The sequence below is a fragment of the Carettochelys insculpta genome, chromosome 6, assembly GCF_033958435.1.
Source record: "Carettochelys insculpta isolate YL-2023 chromosome 6, ASM3395843v1, whole genome shotgun sequence".
In the NCBI taxonomy this organism is placed as follows: Eukaryota; Metazoa; Chordata; order Testudines; family Carettochelyidae; genus Carettochelys; species Carettochelys insculpta.
Window position 1 is genome coordinate 70,740,754 of NC_134142.1, and position 24,230 is coordinate 70,764,983.

Consider the following 24,230-nt stretch of genomic DNA (forward strand, 5'->3'; position numbering starts at 1 on the left):
TTTGAGGGGGTCAACAAGCATTTGGACATGACAAATCCAGTGGATATAGAATACACAAAGATTTTTGAAAAGGTCCCTCCCAAAAGGCTCTTAAGAAGTAAGCTGTATTGAGAAAAACAGGAAGGTACTCTCATGAATCAGCAACTGGTTAAAAGACAGGAAACAAGGGGTAGGAAATAGTGGTTAGTTGTCAGAATGGAAAGAGATGGTGTCCCTCAGGAGTCTGCACTAGAACCAATCTTATTCAACAAGTTATCTGGAAAAAGGCTATTCAGCAAGGTGGCAAAATTTCCAGATGATGCAAAACTGCTCAAGCTAGTTAAGTCCACAGCAGACTACAGAGAGCTTCAAAAAATCCACAAAACTGGTTACTAGGCAACAAAATAGTAGATGAAATTACATGTTGGCAAATGCAGGGTAATGTATATTGGAAAACATAACCCCAATTATAAATATAAAATAATGGGATTTAAATCAGCTGTGACCACTCAAGAGAGATATCTTGGAGTCACTGGACATTTTTCTAAAAACATCCACTCAGTGTGCAGTTGTGGTCAAAAAGCTAAGCATGGTGGGAATCATCAAGAAATGGACAGGTAGAATAGCACATTGCCTTTACATAACCACATGGTATGCCAACATCTTGAACACCATGTGCAGATGTGGAGGCTTCATCTTAAAAAAAATTATATTTTATATATATATTTTCATATTTGAGTTGGGAAAAGGTTCACAAAAGGATTGGGGGTAGAAAACAGCTTCCATATGAGGAGAGATTAAAAATACTGGGACTGTTCATCTAGGAAAAGAGGCAACAAAAGGAGGGGATATGATAGAGGTCTATAAAATCATGACTGGTGTGGAGAAAAATAAGGAAGAGAGTTATTTACTCCTCGTAACACAGGAACTAGGGGTTGCCAAATGAAATTAATAGGCAACAGGTTTAAAAAGAAAAAAAAGGAAGTGTTTCTTCATGAAAGGCACAGTCAACCTGCAAAACTCCTTGCCAGAGGATTTGTGAAGTCCAAGACTATAACAAGATTTTTTTTACAAGCTAGATAAATTCATGGATGACAGCTATGGGTATTAGCCAGGATGGGCTGGGATAAGGTATCTAGCCTGTCTGTCAGGGCTGAGAATGGGTTACACAGGGCGGATCACTTAATAAAAGACAGTTACCTGTTCCATAACTGGTTCCCCCGGAGGGGTTCCTGGCAAGGATTTTCCCACCTCAGAATGTTTAAAAAGTGAGCACAGGATCAGTTCAACACTGCCCATTCTACTGCCACAGTTGCCCAAATCTTCACTCCAGATCATCATACAGACTCCAGTCAACATACTAGCCACCCATTTGTCACCAGAAAACTCAATTCAAGCAAGCAGTCTGTCACTCCTGACATACACCATGAGACAGAGGGATCACTCCATGTCCCTCTCTGAAGGCTCCACAGGAGCTAACAGATCTGAAGCCCTAAGCAACTGACAAACTTTGATGAAGGCTTCTATAAACTGTTTTTACTTACCTCAACTGTTTCCTGGCCAGGAGTTTTATATTGGGTATTGGTTTTACACAACAGGGACAGACTACTATATTTGTTTCATGATTGTGTTGTTTACAAATTATCCCTTTTTCCATTTGTTCAGTTTACATAAATAATAATAAAAGAAAGGATTCAATGTAATCAATAATCACCATGTGATAGAGATACTAGCTGTCACAGACACAGGCCAGAGGACCTATTTTGAAGGGGGTTCCTTGAGCCCTATCCTAAAATCTACAGGCCTACCATATTTCCATTTAGGGGCACACCACACTTAGAAAGATGAACAAATTGGAGAGTCCAGAGGAGAGTAACAAAAATGGCATGAAATTCAGAAAACAATTTATGAAAAAAGATTTAAATCATTGGGATGTGTATTACACAGAAGAGACAACTGAATGGCAACCTGATAATCTTCATAGCTTGACAAAAAGAAAGTTTTTATGACTATCACTCATGGAAAAACTGACACAGCCACAGAAAACCAAGGAAGATTCTCTTCAGCTTCATGAATCACTGAAAATGGCCAGCTATTTTCCAATTCCTAAGTCTTTGTGTTTGGTTGGGGAGGAAGATATATGAACTATATGAACATACGTAAGTGACATAATGAAGCAGAAACTGGTTCATTTTTCAACACGAGCTCACACTGCAGATAGAAATGTACATGGAACTCACTGAAGAGGAACCAATATTTGACACAATGTTGTTTTTATTGTGTCATAATTCTTACAGCTACGAAGCTGTAATATACAAAAATACAACTGTGAGCAGGTCCCACTGGCGACGAGGTGGCCTAGTGACTAGACCACCTTGCCAGGGCCTGGGGTGTGGGTTTTCAGCCCCACCCGAGAGTCTGTGGGGTAAGTTTGGGGTGTGGCCCCAAGAACCTAGTTCCCCCTCTGGCGGAAGAGGGGTTCCCTGGGAGGGGCTTCCCCCCCAAAGCTTGGGGGAGGGCCCTGAGGCCATGCCCTCTGGCGGCTGACCAGGTGGCAGCTCTGGCTCGGGCCCTGCTGCCTCAGAGCCAGCTCTTGCCTCGGGGCTGGTCAGCCTGGCTTCCTTCCCTTTATACTCCTCCAGGCCTGACACTGGCTGCACATGAACTGGGGTGGGGCTGCCTGGCCTTGTTCTCACACTCTTACAACAACTGAAGTTCAAATTTCCATTTTTGGTCAATGTAAAAACAACATTCTAAAGTCCATCAGTGGTTTGGCACCTAGAGAGAGATTATGAAAGTGTACGTCACTGGTACTAAAACATCCAAAATGATGTCACTAGTAATAGCTTTCCTCTAAAAGCTTATTATATAATCAGAAAATGAATGAAAGCAGTTCTTTATGAAGGCTCAAGCTCACCTAAATTTCAGCTCCTGTAGGCTAAGGGGATTTCACATAAAACATGAAGGAATGGCCTAAAAGGGAGATCAAGTGCAAACTCAACTAAAGTTTCTACTTTTATATAGCCTAGCCCTTTTTCTTTTCTTTTTTTTTTTTTTAAATTAACTCGAGTTCTAGTTTTCTTTATGAACTGTTTATTTGGTTTTGCTGGAGTTAATACCATGCAGTTATAAGCAGAAAAAGAATAATGAAGGTGATGTCAGGGGCCATAAAACTCTGAAGACAGTATGTTCTACCCATCGGTTGTTGATAAGTTGCCAAAACATGAAGCTCAACTTTCACAGAGAATACGTGTTCTGAAATATGATTACTGAAATTCTGTGCCTTAACTGGTAGTCTGATTCTATTTAAAGCAAGGAGAGGAACAGAAATTCATCCATACAGCTGGATTTTCTACTGTTTACAGGCTGTCTTCCCTGCACTACTTTTTCCTTCCTGACCCTGACCTCCTGCTACCCTGAAGCAGACTCCCACTCTGCCCTCTAGCTTGTCTCCTAACTCCCAAGTGCAGTGCCAACCAATACATAAGATCTCCCACGTCACAGTCATAACAGGAACAAATTAATAAAATTGGGAAAAAAAAAAAAAAGAAAAGCTTACATGAAACACAAAGCTACCTTAACAACTGAGCCTTTCACAATTGTCATAGCATATAAATGATCATAAGTGTTTTAGTACTAAAAAAGTAAACCAATGTACTACATAGATTCTTGTTATCTTTTGATTCTTTTGCCTCCATTAGCCAGTTTTCTTGGAAAACCTGGAAGGAAAGCTGCTGTTATTCAAAGTGAATGAGCCCACAGAAGAATTTAAGAGAGCTTTTAAACATTCAGTAATGCCAAATACAAACTCCTCTATTACTATTCTGACAGATGATTAAAACCGAGAAGCGAAATCTATCTAATGAAGTCAAAGTGCAAAGTACTACTTTTATTCTAATTTTTATATAGACTGATTAAAGATACATGATAAGTTCAGTGACCAATTATAGCATTTCATATCTGGAAGAAAGACTGCCAAAAATGTTGTTTTAGTTATTTTCATAACCCTATGTAGTTCAAAATAACTAACAAACATATTATTAAGCACCTAGGTACCAGCTTGCAACTTGCATGCTCAGTTTCGGCACTGTACTTCAGAAATTGATGCAGACAAACTAAAGACAACGTAAAAAAAAAAAATCACCAAAATGATGGAAGGCTTAGAAAAGAGACAGTTACTTACCCTGTAACTGGGGGTTCTTTGAGACGTGCGGTCCATATCTGTTTCCCCCACCCCCTTGGCAGTCATTCAATAATGAGTAGGACATCTTCATGTCACCCTCTTATTTGTGAGTCCATTGATAGCTGATCGGCCTGCTTCTGGAGCTGCAGGTCTTATCACAGAAGGGGCAGGGGTTGGTAGCTGCTGGAGGGGCATGGGTCAGTTTTTGATTCTCTTTTTTCCTTCTCTGCCTCTCCTCCTCTGCATCGTGGTGGGACCTCTCACACTGTGCCGCCCCCTCATGGATTACTGTTCTCCACTGAGGACGGTCTTGGGCAAAGATCTCCCAAGTGTCAACACCAATGCTGTACTTTTTCCATTGTGTGCCTTCAGCATCTCCATATCTGTATTCCACTGAAGGTTATCAGCATGCACCCATGTGTCCAGAGCTGGAATTTTGAAAGCAACGGTGTCTTTTTCTTTCTGCATGCATCTTTCCTTGTCTCATGGTTTCATCCAAAGTGATAAAGGGCAGGGCACACTGACCACTCTCTCAGTTCCTTACCACCACAAACCAAAAAATCTGCAGCAGAGGAAAAGGAGAAAGAGACTGGAATACAGATAGTGACCACACATCTCGAAGAACTCCAGTTACAGGGAAATATCTTTTTTCTTCCAGTGATGGTCCCAACAGCATTCATCAATGGGCAATATCTAGCTAAGAGGAGGGTGAGAAGAAACTGATAAAACTGTGGAATGGAGAGCAGCCGCACTGAAGGAGGCATCCTTCACAGACTCTTGCTCCAAGGAGTAATGAGAAGAAAAGTTATAATCCAAACTCCGCTTATGTCCATGAGTGGTAGGTCGTAAAGCACAGCCAGCCATACTCAATCTTTGCTACATCTACACAAGGGAGTTTGGTCTACAAATGCCAGTTTTGTCAACAAAACTCTTGGTGCATTCACATTATAAATGCATTCTGTTGACAGTAAATCAATAGAATGAGGCACTTCTGTCGACAGAGTTCTGCTGTTTCCCCAGGAGACAGAATTCCTCTCTCAATAGACTGTTGACAGAAAGGCAGTGTGGACGCTCTGGGAGGTGGGGGCGATTCTGTCAACAGGAAAGTCCTCCACAGTGCCAGCCAGCTGGCCCAGGGGGAATGCTCCATTCACAGCAACCACAGCTCTATGCTCCCTGCTTCTGGCCATTCTTAAAGTCACAGTGAGCCCCGGAAACCCTGTAGCAGGAAACTAAGAGCAGGAAAGCAGCCCAGCAACACACTGTCTGCTCAAGGTTCCCAAAGCCACTCCTGTTAGCTGAGCTAAGTGACATGGCAGCAAGCCAGCCAGCACACAACCCCGTGGTACACTCTACAGAGCAGCTGAGGGGATCCCAGGAGTCCACCTTCCCCAGGGCACAAAATGCCAAGCCCCCAATAGACTGGGCAGGAGGTCAAGAACATCCTCAACCTGTGGGCTGACAAGGAGACCCTTTCGGACCCCTCTGCAGAGACGCGCAAAGCCCCACCTAAGTCTGACTGACCACTGCCCTGGCGCTAGGGAGCCACCCCACCTGCACAATGGAGCAAGTGCGGGCCAAAATAAAAACTCTGGCACGGGTATATCCAGGAAAGAATGCCAGCCACTGGTGAGGGGCAGAACCTGCCCCCTGCCTTTATTACACAGAACTCCACCACACCTCCCCTCTATCTGCCCCTGTGGACACGGCTGAGGAGCCTTCCCCACCATACCAACAGAGCCAGAGGAGGAGGAGCAGCACCCTGGGAGCCAACTGGAGCCGGAGGCAAATACAGGGTCTGAGGCCCACACACTCATTATCACCCTGGACTCAGGTCCCTCCAGCCAGGCTGGGGGAGGGTGCAGACAGGGCATGCTGTGAGCCTTGCTAGACCAGCTCAGACAGGACCTTGGGCTGCAGGCCAGCCAGGTGGAACCATGTGCACGGCAGCATGTCCCACCCTGACTCAGCAAGCAGTGCCTGGGCTTGGGTACCAGCCTGCAGCCAGCCTCATGGGAGGCCAGATGAGCCCCAGACCCTGGGGGAGGAGGGGTCTGCCAGCCCCTGCCACAGTTGGAAAGCAGGCTAGCCATATTGGTGACAGCCTGTTCTCAGACACACTGAGGAGGTGCAGCTTCTCAGCACACACGCATGCCTGCAGGTAGGAGTCAGCACCCGCTCCCACAGACAGCGCTGCAAGCCTCAAACGTGCGGAGGCCCTGAGGAAGGCCAGACTGCACCCAGATCACCCGCCACCCATGTGGGGACCCTTCTGTGGCCAGACACACCCACATTGTCCACTAGCCCGTCGAATGGGGGAGACAGAGGGCTGCAAACAGCCTGCTCAGTCCCTGTTGTGTGGCTTGCACAGTGGGCTGAACCGCAGGGGGACACATGCCTGTGTTTCTAGCACATCCCTGTCCCCTGGTCCAGGGGGTAATGGTTCCTGCTCATGATGGGGGACAGAATCTTAGGGGCTATGTTGTGTGAATGACTCACAAGCTCTCCTCCTTGTCATCCTTACAACTGCACCTACACCATTCGAGGGCTGGGCCAGCCCCACCTCCTCACCAAGGACAGCCAGCCCCAAACTGGCACCAGGGCAAACCAGCACTCCACCACCAGGAAAGCGAGCCTGTGGCTTGGGGGGAATATCACTGGCCAGACAAAAACCTCCAGGAGGGCCCATGCTGCTGCCTACTGGAGCCTAACCAACCTCCTCAAGCAGTAGCTGTGGGATGACCAGGAGTGGCAGATGTGGGCCTGGGACCAGCTGATGTCTTGCTTTGATGCTTTCACCAGCGTCTGGCAAGACCTGTTGTCCCAGCCACCCACAGCTGCCACCCCCAAACACCCCCACTCCCACCGACCATTTCACAGGACATGCTTGACTTACTGCAGTAGAGGATGGCCATGGTCATCCCCCTGCATCCCAGTCCCATCTGCCTCCCAACCCTGCCCCCGACTGAGCCTGATGAACCACAGCCACCCCATCTCCATACCTCTCTGTGCTCCTGGCCCCAATCCTGCCTCGATGGGGACCACGAACCTGCAGTGGGAGGGGATCCCGAGGTCGATGTCACTTGGGATCCCTCCCGTCACGGGATTGTGGTCCCCTACTCCCACCTTGGATTGAAGCTCCCTCCACCCTCTGTCCCAAGCCTCCTAATCCAGGTTCAGATGCCTGCCCACCCACCCCCATCCTATGCCCACCCTCATATATAGTCACCTGTTACTGCTCTTTGTAAATATTCTTTTTCAGAGCATTTATTTTAAACGCTTTTTACTTGAACAGAGATATACGTCATGTGTTCACCACCCCCGCATCCTTCTTTATTGGGGAAAGGTCAGGGAGAGGTAAGGGGGCGAAGGAAGGGGTCATGGTGAGGACAAGTTAGGGCTGTGAGTCAGAGGCCCCTGCCATGGAGGGCCTGAGGAGGGCTATTGGGGGACATGGGAGCAACTCTCCCTGAGGCCCTCCCTGATCTACAGCCTATCCCAATAGGCTTGGGAGATCAGAGCTGCCCCCAGCTGTTCATAGTCATGGTTGGCATCCAGCCCATACTCCAGGAGGAAGCCTTCTTCCTCCCCCTCCTCCCCCCAAAGTTGTGCAGGGCACAACACGCAAGCACTACTTCAGGAACATTCTGCTCCCCCACATCCAGCCGGGTGAAGCACCTAAAGCATGTCTTGAGGCAGCCGAAGGCACATTAGGTCTGCAGCCATGCCCAGCTGAGTCTGGCATTAAACAGGTCCTGGCTCAGGTCCAGCTGTCCAGTGTAGAGCTTCATCAGCAAGGGCATGAGGAGGTAGGCAACATCCCCTATGATACAGAGTGGCATGTGCATGTCCCCAACTGCCAGCTCATAGCAGGAGACAATGTGCCCACCTCCATCCTCCAGCATGGGCTGGAGTTGTGGAACACCTGGCTGAGCACATGATGTGCAGAACACTCAACCTAAACGTCGATGAACTGTCCCCAGTGGTCAACCAGTGCCTTCAGAATAATGGAGTAATATCCCTTGTGGTTGATGAACCTGGCCGCAATGTGGTCTGAGCCACAGATGGGGATGTGGGTCCCGTTGATCACCCCAAAGCGGTCTGGGAACCCTAGGGCAGTGAATTTGGCCATGACCACACCCGTGTCTGCCAGGCGGACGACCCTCCACAGCAGGGATGGTCATCAGAATCTGCAAAGGCATGAGACCAAACATTTCATGGACTGTGGGAGGGGGGCCCCTGGGAACTGGCAAGCTCCCCTGCGCCCTTCCCATCCTCTCCCCCCCCAGGAAGCCTCTCTGGGATTCCCCCCAGAAAGACTGACCCCACCCCCAGCAGCAGGGCTGTGTGAGGGTGGGTCAGCATTGTCCTCGGGGACAGGACTTCCCCCACACCCCACCCTTTGCACCCCCATTCCCACTCCCCAAGGGTTCCCCTTGGGCTGGACACACACACCCCTCCCCGTGCAAGGCCTGCAGATCGACAGTGCCTTACCTGCATGAGGATAGCCCCAGTGGTGGACTTCCCCACACCGAACTGATTCCTGATGGAGTGGTAACTGTTGGGGGTGGCGAGCTTCCACAGGGTGATGGTGACCCACTTTCCCAGGGAAATGGCAGGCAGCAGCTGGATGTCCTATCTGCAGAGGGCAGATGCAAGCCAGGTGCAGAGCTCCAGCAAGGTGACCCTCTGCATTTGGAAGTTCTGGAGCCACTCCTGGTCATCCCACTGCCTTATGACAGTGCTGTACCCCCAGACTGTACTGAGCACCCAGGGGGGAGGAGCGGGGGGAGTGCAGCTGGTTTGTGTGGCACCAACAGCATGCTTCTTGATGGTGATGCCAGGCTCACCCTCCCAGAGGAAGAGGAGGACAGCTGTGATGAAGTACAGCAGAAGTTGAAGCACCTGCGTGGGGGGCCAGCATAAGTCCTGCAGCTGCCCTGGCACCATGGCTAACTGGAAAGCTCAAAGTCTGTCTCAGCAAGCAGGTGAGCCTGGCTAAAACAGCTGTGCTGTCCCTCATGAAGATACGCAAGCCTCAGCAAGAGCAGGCAACGGGTGCTGGGGGAGGCCCTTTAAGGGCATCTCTTGCTGAGGCTCCCATAAGGGCTTGCCAGCCATGCAACCCTGCTCAACGATGCTCCAGGGACTGTTCTGTTGAGAGAGAAGACAGGCAGTTTGGCTGCTCTTTGACAGAGCGGATCGCTCTTTTGATTCACTGTCGTGTGGCTGTGATCTGTTGACAGAAGTTTTACTGGAAGGTATCATCTGACAGTGATTTTTGTTGACAGGTCACTCAAATGTAAACATAGCCATGGAGTGGACTTATACAGAAAAGGGGTGAAGGTAACTGATAATGCAGCATAAAATACCCAAAACTCACTTGAAAATCCTTTGAGTGGAGGTTGCCTTTGCCTTTCGATATTTTTCACTATCACAACAAAAAATTGTAAGGGAGTTTATGAATGATCTCATCCTTGATAGACAGAAAGCCAGAGGCCAGTGGATGTCAAGGGGATGAAGGTGCAATTCTTTAAGAAAGAAATCAGGTAAGTATATGGATTTGTTAAGCTGAAATCAGGATACAGCCACTGGCAGAAAGTTGGGATGCAAGATGTCCCTCTTCTGAGCATAACTACCCCAAACTGTAACTTTCCAAACTGAATCCCAAGGAAGCAATTCTCTGTATTTTAATACTTTTCATTATTTTTTCAAATTGCTCTGTAACACACAGCAAATAAGCAGTTTCACCAAGTGTGTTTTCTTTGTTTTGTTAATAAAAATCACCATTTTAAAGACAATGCTCTGATTCCTGTGTGCATGTGTCTAAGACAGCAAAGCCAAATATTAAGAGAAACAAACAGTTTTTTTCAAGCTCTCTCCAGAGGCATGGTTAAAGACCTTGAGGGTACCCCATGAAGGAATTCCTAAATACACCTTCCCAGTTTCTGTAATAGGAGAGATTTAGGTTAGATATTAGGAAAATACTTCTAACTATAAGTGTAGTGGTAGTTAAAGTACGATACAGAGTTTCAAAGAAGCTGGTGGAATCACCATCATCAGAGGTTTTTAAGAACAGACTGAGGAGGCGCTGTCAGTTCTCAAGCAAACTTTATAGTATGTAATGCTTTATTCTAAAGACAATCTGCATGTATTTCAATGATTTTGCACTGCTACTTCTAGGTCACATTTAGAGGAAAGAATGATATTCAGAGGTTCATTTTATATATTTTGGGACACAGCAAGCAGAGGTTTTGTTCAAATTTGACTCATTCGCCCAATAAATGCCATACATACAAAAAAGAGCTGCCAGATATGCTTGGGTATGCAAAGGAAGGGATGCAGTCTGCTATATACTAATGTGCACTAAATATTCATTCATGTTCCTCTTGTATGATTTCCAGCAGCAGTTCTGTTACCAAATTGGTCACATGGCTGGAATAGATATAGGTTGTGAAGATATACAAGCTATAATGAAGGTTTTGTCTCCATTAGTGAAGCTGCCGCACCAAGCATTAGAAGATGTTCCTGAAATATAAACCTCCAGCTGCAGCATTTTTAGGATAAATAAACAAACCCCTTCCCAGTCAATTTTGAACATTACGCTATAATAACCAATATATGAGAAGAAGGATGGCGCACACACACAAAAAAGGTGATCAAAATAAAGCAGAATAGATTTAGCTGTCAAGTTACAGCATACCCAAGACAGAGTTTTTTGAAGACCTGCTTCAGGACTCACGCATCAGGCTAGCCACTCAACTTGTGCTCTCCCATACCAGAAAATGTCCTAACTCAGTACCTCCAGTGGACCTCATGGATGTTTTAAACATGAGGGAAATTGGCCAAAGGAAGCAGAATAGCCCATCCACAACTACTATTTTTAGAAGGGAAGGAAGCAAAGCATCTGGAGCTGCTGCACTTTCTGCACTAGATGGAAAAAAACATGGAGACTTAGAGGGTTCCTCTATACGAGGAGGAGCAAGAAAGCTAAAGGTCTCCTGTGGATTCTGGAGAGCAACGCATGTGGCTTCAGCAGAAGCAGAATAATCCCACAAAGAGGGCAGGGGGTAAAAATGAGTGATCAAATTAACATATTTGACCGTTTGGTTGCGGGATCAGGAGAATAGGAAAAATGCACCTATTTTTGCCTCAAAGTGTTCTTCCATGCAGTATGAAGGTCTATACATCTACAACTATGTAACTTCAGCCTGCACCCTGATAAGGGGACAGAACAAGATTTGTCAATGGCTGTTAGGAAGGGACTCACCTGACCTCTGAAAACTGGCAATTAAAAATAACTGCCATAGCTGTTCTCAGGCAACTAGCTGATTTAACAAGTCCTATCAACCTTATTTAGAGAAAAATATTTAACTCCTCTTCGGCAGAAGACCGTGGCACGCCACCCACCAAAAAAAAATATCAATCTCAAGAGTTGTCCAGGGTGGGGATGGAACTGTGGATTTTCCCACTAGAACAAAGGAAATTTTCAGATAAGCAAGGATCGTCCCCCCCCCACCACCACAGCCTTCTAGAAATGCCTGACAGACACCTAGAACCTCCCAAAGCAAAGCACTGTGGCTTACAAGGAACTGTGACCACAATTCAATTCCCTGCTCTACCACAAACTTCCTGTGTGACGATAGAAAAACAACCACAGCTTCTCTATGCCTTAGTTCCTTATTTCACAAATGGTATTAAGAATACTTCCTTATTTCAGAGGTTTGTTGTGAGGATAAATATACTGAAGTGTGTGAAGTGCTTTGAGATCTACTTATGAAAAATAACACAAACAACAAGCAGTCCTACAGCACTTTAAAGACTAACAAATTTAGTTATCAGGTAAGGAGCTTTTGTGGGTAAGACCCACTTCCTCAGATTTGGAGTTGACAATTAGATTCCAGGGTTTATACAGCAGAGAAGATACAGAAGGAAGGAGGAAAAAAAGTGGGGGGAGTGGGAGTAACTGTCACTAATAGGACTAGTAGAAGAACCAAATTAAATTAAATGAGATGTGTGCCATTCCCGCAAATGCCAAAAGGTAGGGAAATTATCCTTGTAATGCATAAGATAATACAGATCCCTGCTGAGGCCTGATTTAAAAGGGTCATATCTGCAAATGAATTCCAATTCAGATGTCTCTCTCTGTAATATTGTGGTAAAGTCCATTTGTAGTACAATGGCTATTTTTAAATTCTTTACTGAATGTCAAGGGAGGTTAAAGTCTTCCCCATAGGTTTGTGTGTATTCCAATTCCTAATGTTGGATTTATGTCCATTCACCATTTGGTGCAGACGCTATCCAGTTTGTCCGTTTCACATGGCAGAAGGCCACTGCTGGCACATGATGGCATATATAAAATTGGTGCATGTGCAGGTGTATGAGCCTCTGATGGTGTGGCTGATGTGGTTAGGTCCAGTGATAGTGTCACTAGTATAGATACAGTAAACTCTTTCATAGCCAGCAATCCCAGGACTGGGAAGTTTTTTATAGGAAATCCAGAGGACTTGGCTGGCCACCGGTGCGGATTAGCCCCTGTTGTGACTGACTCCTAATGAGGCTCCAGCTGCCTGCCTTAATAGGGGAACAGGAAAGTATTAACCCACCTGCTAATATACCTGCCTTCTATCAGGTCCTTGCAGCACAGAGGCTGTGGTCTGCCACGCAAATCGCCAGACCCTGAGTGTGACCCTCCCGCAGCTTCGAGTGTGACTCACCCCAGCCCCTCCAGCCTCTGAGTATGGGGTTTAAACTGGGAAAGCTGGTCGGGAAGCAGTATGGGGATGAGGATCTTTCCCCCACCACAACTCAGATCAACTATAATAATTAACCATAATAAACAGTGTTATTGCGTCATTGTTATTATTAATATATTTTCCCTTTTTCTATGAAATAACTACTATGAATATATAAAGATGAGGGGGCTCAATTTTATATTCTTGCTTCAGTCACAAAATTAGCTAGTTACAGCATGGCTCCCCCTTGTTTTTGACTTGCCTTGGGTCCACAAGTCTTCCTGAATTATCAAAATGGGTCTCTGTCTGGAAGATTGGGAACTCCTGGTCTAAATGGTGCTTGGTCCTGCCAATAAGTGCAGGGGATTGGACTTTATGATCTCTCAAATTTCCTTCCAGTTCCATGAGTCTATAATTTACACAAATCCAGGATTTTTATAAAAATATGAAGTGCTATGCAGGAGCAAATCACTGAAGCCATTAGTGGAAAAGGTGGAAACTCAGCATTTTCCAACACTCCAGCTATTTTTACAGCTCTTAAATTACAAAGTTCTTCATAATTTTAGGTATAGACCCTGATCAGGAGGTTGCATCTTAAATCTCTTGCAGACATAGCTTCAGGCGCACAAAGAAACACATCCAAGGATGGCTGTGCAACCTAACATTGTGAAGAATAACTTTTTTCTTTCTTACCCAAAGAGGTCGGATCAATTTGGAGGATTCAGAACCTGTCTCACTTTTAAAACCGAAGAACACCACAATCTGATTTTAAATTGGAAGCTCCTCCTAATCCAGAAGGAGTCCGGGTAATAACTATGAAAAGGAGGGGTATGGAATAAGATACTAGTGGTGGAAATCTCCCATGGATACTTCAAACAGATGGAGCACTTTGCCTCCCTTACTTTGATATACTGAAAGTTCCACACACAATACATTTTCAGCATACCTCTTGCGGAGGAGGCAATAACCAAGGGCTTATCCATCTACAAAATTAAAATACACCAGTTAAATGTGATGTGTGAATTTAAACAGACATAGTTGAACTATAGCCTTTTCACAACTGGCGTAAGCTAAACAAAAAAGCAACTACATCAGAAATAAACTCCAAATAGGATCTGCACATGTTTAACTTTAACAGTTTTCACACTGACTTAAGTTAAACTGTAACAGAGAGGTAGCCGTGTTAGTCTGTATTCTAACAGAACAAACCAGCAGTCATGTAGCACTTTAAAAAGACTAACAAAAAATTTTATTAAGTTATGAGCTTTTGTGGGACAGACCCACTTCTTCAGCTCTATAGCATGTCCAATACAGACTCAGTTATATAGCACAGAGGTCCTAAATAAATAAATTAAAAATTTGCAACAAAAACTGACAAATCAAATACATGGAACTGAAACGGAAGGGGGTGGATGTTAAGTGTCCTGCGGACACATCTGAAAAAGTGAACCTGTTCCACAAAAGCTCATTATCTATTAAATTATTTTGTTAGTCTTTAAGGTGCTACATGACTGCTGGTTTGTTTTGTTAAGTTAAACTGGTATAACTTGCTCATATAGACAAGCCCTGAGAGACAACTTGTCTTCCAGCAGTATTAAAGGACAAGGAGTTGCTTTCAACCTGTTCATTTCAGTCCTCAGATGAAGCAACAGCCTGTTGTGTGAGGTGGAGGTAGCCGGGATTGCAATTCTGGGGGCTGAGGGTAGCTGAATGCAATTACTGAGCTGGTCTCAGCAGACAAATGAGAAGCTTTAATTCAGAAGCCCCAGAGTAGGGGGATGGGGAAGATGCACCCTATGTGGCCAGGTGCCCATTTCCTGCCTGGGTCCCATCCCTCTCCCTCTGGCTGGTTTAGGCTGCATAAACCTCCGGTGTTTTGGGAGGGTTGGTCAGTTTCTTCCCCTCCCCTAGCCAAGGACAGGACTTTCAGCCTCCTTGGGGAAGGGGAACCCAAGCACTTCCTCCCCATCTGTCTTTTGCAAAACACTCCCTGGTCTCCTTACCTGTCTTATCTCCCTGGACTGCTCTTCTATCTCATCTACCTCCTCTCTCACTCTCCTCCCTCCTTCCCTGACTGAGATGGCTTTTAAAAGCCCTGCCAGCATGCCAGCCAGGAGGTCAGCTGGCCCTCATTACTTAATTGTAGTTGCTTTCACTTGAGGGCCAAAACAGCTGTTTCCCTTCCTCCCCTAGCTCAGGCTGTGTCCTGGGTGGCCTTTTCCACTTCCTAACAAGGTCTGCTGGCCTGACCCTGTTAAACCTAGTACTACCATCAAGGGCCTCATCCAAAATTTCTTTTTATTCTAGGGACTCCAGGCTGCTGTTATAACTACATATAATCGGGGCTGTGACAGGGTGTACAAAACCTTTAATGATCAGGAAGGGGATTAAAGGAACAACTCTGATCTCAGGAGGCCCAGCCTCTGTGCTGAACATTCTTGATCTGGAGATGGAGTTTAAAAAAGTAGCCAGAAAGCTTCTCAGGGGAGGCAGGGCAGGGAGTAGAATGTGCTCTGAGCACTCCAAAAGAGGTGATCTGACCCCACAACTATCTACCTGTGTGCCCTCCACTGCTTTAGGATCAAGCAGTTCCTCCCATTTAAAAGTTGGTGCAGTGCCAAGATACACTCATTTGCTCCTGAATTCCAGCATATTATCATTAAAGCAATATTAGTCCTGCACCCTTTATAAACATGTCTTATGCAGCCACTCAGCACTGTGCACAGACTCCACATCTCATTGTCATCGGGTGACAAATAGGAGTGCAGTAACAATTTACATGAAAAAACAGAGATGGCAGGAAACAGACTGTGAACACATTCAGCTCCTCAAGAAAATGGGCCGGTTATAAGATTTTATGTAATTGCACTATTACTGCAGACCTTGCGAGTCCTCTCCACAACAGCAAACAGCAAGAATCATCAGAAGAACGCAAGGAGGGGAACGGAGAGATCTACTCCAGAAAGATAGGGCTACATGCCACCTGGTAAAACAGATGTTGCTGGAAGGTTGCCAGGTACAGTGTACAGAAGGAACATGAACAGTGTGGAAAAAATACAGAGGGGAAATTTACTAGTTTAAGCCTCGATGGCTGGAGCAATACACACAATGAACCAGTAACATGTGCCTGTGCGACAACAGAAGATGAGATTGTACACCTTTCAGAAACAGATACATTGGGAAATGCCCACACAACACAGTACAGTAGAACCCCAATTTATGCAGGGGTTGCATTCTGGCACAACCCCACAAAAGTCAAATTTGTGCAACTCATAGGAGCCAGGAAGCTGACCAGCGCAGCAATGCTGGTCAGTTTTCTGTCTCCTGTGAGTGGTGGGCAGACAAGAGCCTGGCTCTGGGCAGCCTACTACTCAGAGGACAGGGGAAACCGGTCAGTTTCCCCACTCCTCTAAGGGGCAGCAGCTGGACTCTTTGCTCTGCCCCCCCACCTACTCCTGTCAGGCATGGCAGCCGGACTCCACCACCCCAACAGGAATGGGAAGACCGCTCCTGTCAGGGGCAGCAAAAGTCAGGCTTCCACCCTTGACAGGAGCTGTTTCCCACCTTCTGTCAGGGGCAACAGCCAGACTCTCAACAGCAGCCCCTGACAGGAGTGGGCTTCCCATTCCTGTCAGGGGCAGCAGCTGCTCCTGTCACTGGTGGCAGCTGAGAGTCAAGATCTTCACTGCCACCACTGACAGAAGCAGGGAAACTGAACAGGGTTTCTGAGTGAAGAGAGCCAGGAACCAGGCTTGCCAGAAGCCCTGGTCAGTTTCCTGGTTCCAGTTAGTGGAGGGGAGCGGAACCACGGGGGACCTGGCTCCCAGCTCCCCACCACAGCACAGATGGGAAATTGACCAGGGCTGCTGCAGTTTCCCCACTCTGCAAGCGGAGGGGAGCCAGGAGCCAGAAAACTGACCAGTGCAGCAATGCCAAAAGTCACGCTGCCACCCTTGACAGGAGCTGCAAAACTGTTCATTGGGGCAGCAGCCTGACTCTCGCCACCCGACAGGAGCAGGGACGCTGCCACCCCTGACAGGAGTAAAGAAACTGCTTGTCAGGGATGGTAGCCTGACTCTTGCTGCTCCTCACTGGAGTGGGGAAACCGCTCTTGTCAGGGATGGCGAGAGTCAGGCTTCCACCCCTGATGAGAATGGTTTCTCCGCTCCTGTCAAGAGGGGCATCTTGGCCGCCACCCCTGAGAGGAGCAGGGCCACCTCTCCTCAGTGGCAGCAGCCAAGTCAGCTGACAGGAGCCAGGAAACTGACCAGGTTATTTTCCCTGCCACTCAGAGTCACATTAACCCAAGATGCACGCATATCTCAAGGGTCTACTGTATTTAAAACAAAGTAACAGTGAAGGCTGTATTAAACTGTGAACAAATATTCACCTGTCGTGTGCACAGTTTTGTCACAGACAATATTGCAAGCATAATACTCAGAAGAAGAAATAGAATTATTCTCAATACCATATGGCTGCAGTGCCCATTTAATACACCTTTTAGCCAAACGCTTAAAATGTTGAAATCACAAAATTCTTTGTAACAACCATTTTTCTTCATTTTCACTGATAAGAGCGGAAGGATCCAAACCAAAATTGCCTTCCAAATGTTCAATGGAATTCTGTAGTTGATTGTTTTGAACAATATATTAAGACTGGGCCGAGTTTCATTAATTTTTGTGAAGAAAAACCATGATCAAATGGATGGAAATATCTCATCCAAAGTATCTAATATTGGATCAAAGAGGAATGTAGAGGATATGTTCAGTATACTGAAACCCATTATCCATAACCTAAAGTAACTTCAGAGAAATAGCTAATGCATTGCTGATCCTTTCAAAATTTGGAAGGCATTGCAAGAGATGTTGATGAAATACCTCACCAGAAAGTTAAACAACAGGCAGCAGAGAAGCAAATGGATCAAACTAACTCCACTTCATGCTCTTATGAGTATTCTTAAAGCCCAAATATACAGATAGATACCTATGGCTATGTCTATACTAGCAAAATAGATATTAAGAAAGTTGACTTCATACCACGAGATTTTATAAAGTCAGTGGTGAGTGTCCACACATTTAGAAAGTTGACATAGTATGTCCCCATTACCTTTGCTAAATTCGACTGGGTCAGCAGTGCATTGTCGGTACCTATCTCAGTTCCTGCACCCCCATTGCATTCTGGGTTTTTGTACCAGTGTTTTATGGGACAAAACTGCACTCCAAGTAGTTGTTGGTGTCTGATGTCATCATCCCATGGCCCATTACCCTCACTCTGTGCTCCTATTGAAAACAAACTGACAAATGCACTTTCTTGCCACTTTTCCACAGCCTGCCCCTGGCACATGCTGTTACAAGGCTAGTGGGGCAGTCCTGAGAAATGTAAAATTCAGAAATAAATATCTGAAAAGTTTCAATTTGGAGCTATTTAAAAATATTTTGGTATTGCTGAAATGCCTCATTTTGATATTGCTATTTTGATTTATTTCATTTTGACCCAGCAACCGTGTGGGGGAGTGGCAGCTGGAGAACCTGGCAGCTGCATGGGACGGGGGCAGCTGGAGAGCCTGAACTGACTCCTGCTTCCTGTTTCCTACTTCCTGCTCACCTTAACGTTGAGGAGTGGACAGATTCCAGATGGTACAGTGACTGGCTTCTCAATGGCTACAGGATACTACATGTTGGTAGGCTGTCACTGCAGAACAGGAGCTAGTTCGGCACAGATGTCAAAAAAAAAAAAAAAAAAAAAAGTTACCGTGCCCATCCTGACATTCTGATGCCACTGCTAGTCATTGTAGGTCTGCAAAACTGTCCTTCCCCACCAATCAGCACCAGTTTCCCATGGCCAGAAATGGTACAGCACTGCATAAAGATGCTCCAGTAACAGTCGGTTCAATGCTAGTTGTTTGATGTCACCCTCCACTTCCTTGACCTCTCACTTCTGTTGCTGCTGCAGGAGTGGGTGCCACTACTGAGGCAACATCATTTATTTAACAGTGCAGCAAGATCCAAAACAAAGTCACCTGGCTCTGAGTGCTCATATAAAATGAAAACAGTCTATGTATGTTCACAGCTGCAAACAAAATGGTGAATGGAATTTGCTGGATCCATAAATGGTCAAAAATGGCACTAGCTTGCCAAAAAAGAGACAGAGAAAGAATCCATGAAGCAGAGAAAGTAGATTCATGAGATTTTTTGAGTTTATCCCCAAATTAAAAAATTCAGATGGTTTATGCCTGGCTTTCACTATGCATTCCACAATATGCAGCTCAACTGTGAAGCAAAGGACCATGCAATACCCTCCCACAGTGCCATGTGCTTAGTGTAACCAAGCCCCCTAACATGTGTAAACAATACAAATTGAAAGGCGACAGCCATCCTGTGTGCCACTTGCACAATGTTCACCAATACTATGAGTCAGCTGAGTGCAAACTAAATCCCTTTGTAGGCAGGGAGTATCTCTAGCAAATTAATTCATATTATTACCTCAAAAAAGGTAAGTTTTTTCACTCCAAGCTAGAAAGTAATTTTAATTTATTGCTGCAAATCAGATAGCATGTACGGGTACCGAAAAACCAGCCATTTTGTTTGGGCAAATCTATTCAAAAGTTATTAATTATATACATCAGATGTAATTTAATTCACTGACTGTACGCAGCACTGCCACCAAACATGAGTACTACTAGATTCTGAAAACTTGTTTCATTTTGGAAATTGAAATCTTCTGATCACGTTTACTGTATTACAGGAAGAAGGAAGGAAATACTGTATGATATAAACATCCCACCTGTTTAGAACATTGAAAGGAACTGAGTAAACTGGGAAATTCTTTATCAATAAATATGAGCTAACAAAGAAAAGTCTTGAAATGGATAAAAGCTACGTTTCCCTGAAAAAATTTTTAAAAAAAGGAAGATTTTACATATACTGACACTATCAAATGTAAATCAGTAGAACCACCACCATAATCTAAGGGCCAGAAATCAAATAGCCAATATCCAACAGAGGGATAGTGGAGGGGAAAGTGTCCCTCCCCACCTCTTTCTTCTCCCAAGAAAAAAAGAACATAAAAGGTGAGGTGTCACTAAAAAACTTCCAAAGATGCTGAATCCAACAAGAGCAACCATATCTATGCAAAGCTTTAGACTGCAAGCAAATTACCAGAAAGAGCTGTGAGATTCCATTTAAAAACTGGTGATTCTTTTGTTTTATTAATTATCTCAGTTATGTTTTTGGATCTTCACTCCCTCCAGCAAAATCCTAAGGAACTGAACACGTTGGATTTTACACAGCTTTCTCTATGCTACAGACCTCAGAGAGGCATAGCTATACTACTGCAGCTATGTTGCTATAAAGGTCTCCTACCGAGGTAATTAAACCACCCCTAAGGGGTGATGGTCTAATCCAATATAGTGCTGTCCACACTGGTGTTTTTGTCAGTTAAACTTTTGTCAGTGTGTCTTTTCACACCCCTGTCCTGCAAAAGTTTTACTAACAAACATACCAGTGTAGACAAAAGCCTAAGTGATTTGGTGTACAAGTTTCTTCTTCGAGAAGAGCAAGAAGTCTTGTGGCACCTTATAGACTAACATATTTTGGAGCATAAGCTTTCGTGGGCAAAGACCCGCTTCATCAGATGCATGAGTGGCGGGTGGGAGGGTTCAGAGGGGTACTTAAAGAATGGGGTCCCAGAAAAAGGGAGGGCCAGAGCTGACAAGGTCTGTTCAGCAAGGCGGAAATGACCCATTATCAATAGCAGGCACCAAAAGAGGAAAAATGGCTCATATCTCCCTGTCTGATCTAACTTGTTTTTTCCTCCTTTGATACCTACTATTGATAATGAGGCATTTCCATCTTGCTGAATAGACCTTGTCAGCTCTGGCCCTCCCTTTTTCTGGGACCCCATTCTTTAAATACTCCTCTGAACCCTCCCCCCCGCCACTCATGCATCTGATGAAGCGGGTCTTTGCCCACAAAAGCTTATGCTCCAAAATATCTTAGTCTATAATGTGCCCCAAGACTTCTTGTTGTTCTCGAAGCTACAGACTAACATGGCTACCTCTCTGATATAAGTTTCTTCTTTGTAAATCCTAGCAAGGTGGCTTAAGAAAAATTGAAAAAAAAAAAAAATATACTGCTAGATGGTAGCTGGCCCTCTGAGACAGTGAGGGGTTCTGCCTACCTGACAGGCTTCACATGGAAGAAAGGAGTTCCTCAGGTTGATCATATGTTGTGTGAAGTAGTTCAGTAGTCCCTTGAGTTATGTGAGGGTTACTTTCCCCATACACCCTAGCATAACTCAAATTTTGCTGAAGCCGGTGGGGGGGGCGGGGCTTTTCCCCTGGCAGAACACACATTCTGCAGCTGGGGAAGCAGCAGAAGCACCTGGAGCTCCTTTTGAAAGGTAGGTCCTGGGGTGGGGCAGTTGGGGAGGGTTAAGCCTGGCGGTGGGTTGAGGGCAGGGGGTTTAAGCCTGGGTTGGGTTTGGGCTGCAGGGGTGCAGTAAGATGGAGCTGAACTGGAGCTGTGCGTGGGGGTGGTGAGCTGGAACCGAATGAGAGTGGTTTGAAACAGGGCTGGGGGCGGGGGCAGGGTAAACCAAGGCCATGCACAAGGGTGGTGGAGCTGGAGCCATGCTCAGGTAGTGAGCCGAGCCATGGGACGTTTAACAGGGGTGGGGAGTTTGAGCCAGGGCCGCGTAGGGTGGGGGAGGGTGTGCCAGGCCACAAGGGGTTGAACTGGGGTGGAGGGGTTGAGCCAGAGCCGTACTTGGGTGGCGAGCTGGGCTGCAGGGGCTTTGAACCAGGGCCGTACAGGGTCGGGGGGTTGAGCCAGGGCTGAGGGGAGTAGGATTTTGAGTTGCACTTAACTTGCGTTAATGCAAGTTAAGCACAACTTGAAAATCGTGTATTTTGAGGGTTTACTGTACTTCCTTTTGTTTGTTATTAACTACTGCCAATTACATTTCATTGGATTTACCCTTTAGGTTAAATAAATTAGACTCGTGAAGGAGTACCAATATACAACAACCTCACTGGGAATACTGAAATTTCACTAGGGATAAACTTAGGCACATTCATAATGGCAATGCTACACTGCGCCACCTAAGGGTATTCCTTATAGCAAGTTCTTTTCCTATTATAAAACTAGAGTTATCTGAACAAAGTAATAGAAATCTCAGAACAAAATTTATGTAATGCATTCAGTCAAACCTAACCCCTTCTCCTTTGAGAGCTATTGTGGGGGAAGAGGGTGTTCTCAGTATGCAAAATGTGCCAGAAATTCGTAAGTAATTATCCAAATTTATTGAGAATTTTGTAGTGATTAATTTTCTTGTACAAAACACTTGTCCTCAACACAAGACTCTGCAGGTCCCCTGAAAGACTGTACATTGTGAACTTGTATGCCTAGCCTATCTTTTCCAAATGTTTAATACATAAAGAATTTTTCTGTGATGAATATATACAACAGTACTTAAAATAATTAAATATCCTGGTGCAACAGTGCTGTCCAAAGCGGGGGGGTAGGGAGTGTCAGTGTAAAGAACCTGCAGTTAAAATCTGTAAACCAATGCTCCATAGACTAAAAGCTTTTAATACTGCCAGACAACACTAATGGTATTCATAGTGATTGGTATTCATCAAATTTGTTAAAATCTGGTTTGTGAAATCTGAGCTAATCTAATAGGTACTCTGGCAAATAGATAAATCTGAACACCATTTATGCTTATGCTATGGAGAAAAAGATAGAATGTCCTATTTTCTGATACTAACAACTATTTTAGTAAAGTAAGGCATACTGGCACTGGTATACGGTATCTGTTACAATGAGAGGAGACTTTCTCCATCATGAATCTGTACAAAACAGCTTGCATATATCCAGAGAACACACATTTTTTCATCTTATAATCATAAAAGCTGTATCACCACATGCTCTTTCTAAATTTAATTTAGAATTGGCAGCATGACTTGCAGTTATACAGTTTTAATCAAAACCAAACTGCTTATTATAGTTTTGATATTTCTAGAGAATTATCAATTAGAATTACAGTAAAATCCCTGGCTACAGTTTAGTCTGGCTTTGCCAAGCCGTCTAACATTCACAATGTTATTCAAAATAAGTGACACACCGTTTGTTTCAGATAACTTTTGGAAATTTTTAGGATATACAAGCAACTCAAAAATGGAGTTCTGAAATTTTAAATGATTGATTGTGTTTATTAATGGCTAGCAGAAGCCATTCTCCCAATGTTTCTTAATACTATTTCATTCTAACTGAATATTTATTGAAACAAAACACCAAGAAAGAATTTTAATATCCAAATCAAGCTATATGTTACAATTATTCCATATCTACGTGATCCCAAGCACAGAAAGGTTTCAAAATGTTTTGTTTTCTGGGCTGGGTGGGGCAAGTACATATACTTTTTTACTTCAGGTTAGTTGAATTTATAGCCAAGAGTAAAAACTCTCACTTTAAATTTGCTTCTTAGTGATCCGTAGTACAGCTCCATCTCTTCAGACTTTCTGTGGTCCATTACTTATCTCCCCACCTACATACATTTTGCACATTTTCTTTACTGTCCCACAATCCTACATCACCTCCCCGCCCCCCCACACACGTTGCCACTAGAATGGGTTTTCTGACAACGAAAGAATGACATCTCATATGGTACTTCAGTAGCACTCCACAGATATGACGGCTGTTCTCAGTTCTGCCACAAATATCCTGTAAGGCATCTGTTTTTCAAGTTCCCGGTCTGTAAGCAACTACTCTCCTCCCTTAAAGAGATGTCCTGACATGACAAATAGCCTGAATTTGATACAATGGAAAAACAAGATAACAGATGTGTTAAATCTTCATCACCTAGCCTATCTAGCCAAAATAACTCCAAATTACCCCTTGCACACAATTTTAAACTCACTATCTCATGTATTCAGTTCTCTTTGCACTCAAATATTTTCATGAAGAGGATATATTAGAAAAAGTTAAAACAGCTAGCAGAACGTCTTGGCTTAGGGCTAACTGAAAAAAATTATGAAAGTTTTCACAGAAAATAGTCTAATTTTTAACCAAACAGTTTATACTTTAATGCATCTAAAAAGCTTAAGAATGCAATAAGATCATCAGTTATGCCTATTACAAAAACAAGAAGATGGATACCTAAGTCTAATATTCAGAAACGACTGATGTCATCAGCTGGCTCAAAGTCTAGGTACCTAACCTGAGATAAATACCTTAAAAGGCGGTAATTTTTAGAGAACAGATACACTTTCTGAAAATTTGGCCATTTTTAAAGTAAGCTCACAAAGAAAACAAAAAACAGATGAGCTATCC

At 44.7% G+C, this 24,230-nt stretch overlaps 1 protein-coding gene across 19 annotated transcripts in view; it reads right to left on the reverse strand.

The window, feature by feature from the left end:
• Nucleotides 1–24,230, reverse strand: part of GPHN (gephyrin) — a 535,600-nt gene that overhangs the window by 477,837 nt on the left and 33,533 nt on the right. For 13 of the 19 annotated variants that reach the window (XM_074998890.1, XM_074998886.1, XM_074998898.1 and 10 more), the window contains exon 1: nucleotides 4,163–4,283. The exons of the other annotated variants lie outside the window; for them this stretch is intronic. In XM_074998890.1, coding sequence (XP_074854991.1) covers nucleotides 4,163–4,253 — 91 coding nt within the window. In that variant the 5' untranslated portion in view covers nucleotides 4,254–4,283. Of the gene's footprint in view, nucleotides 1–4,162; nucleotides 4,284–24,230 lie in introns of those variants that run through there. 19 annotated transcript variants of the gene reach the window in all.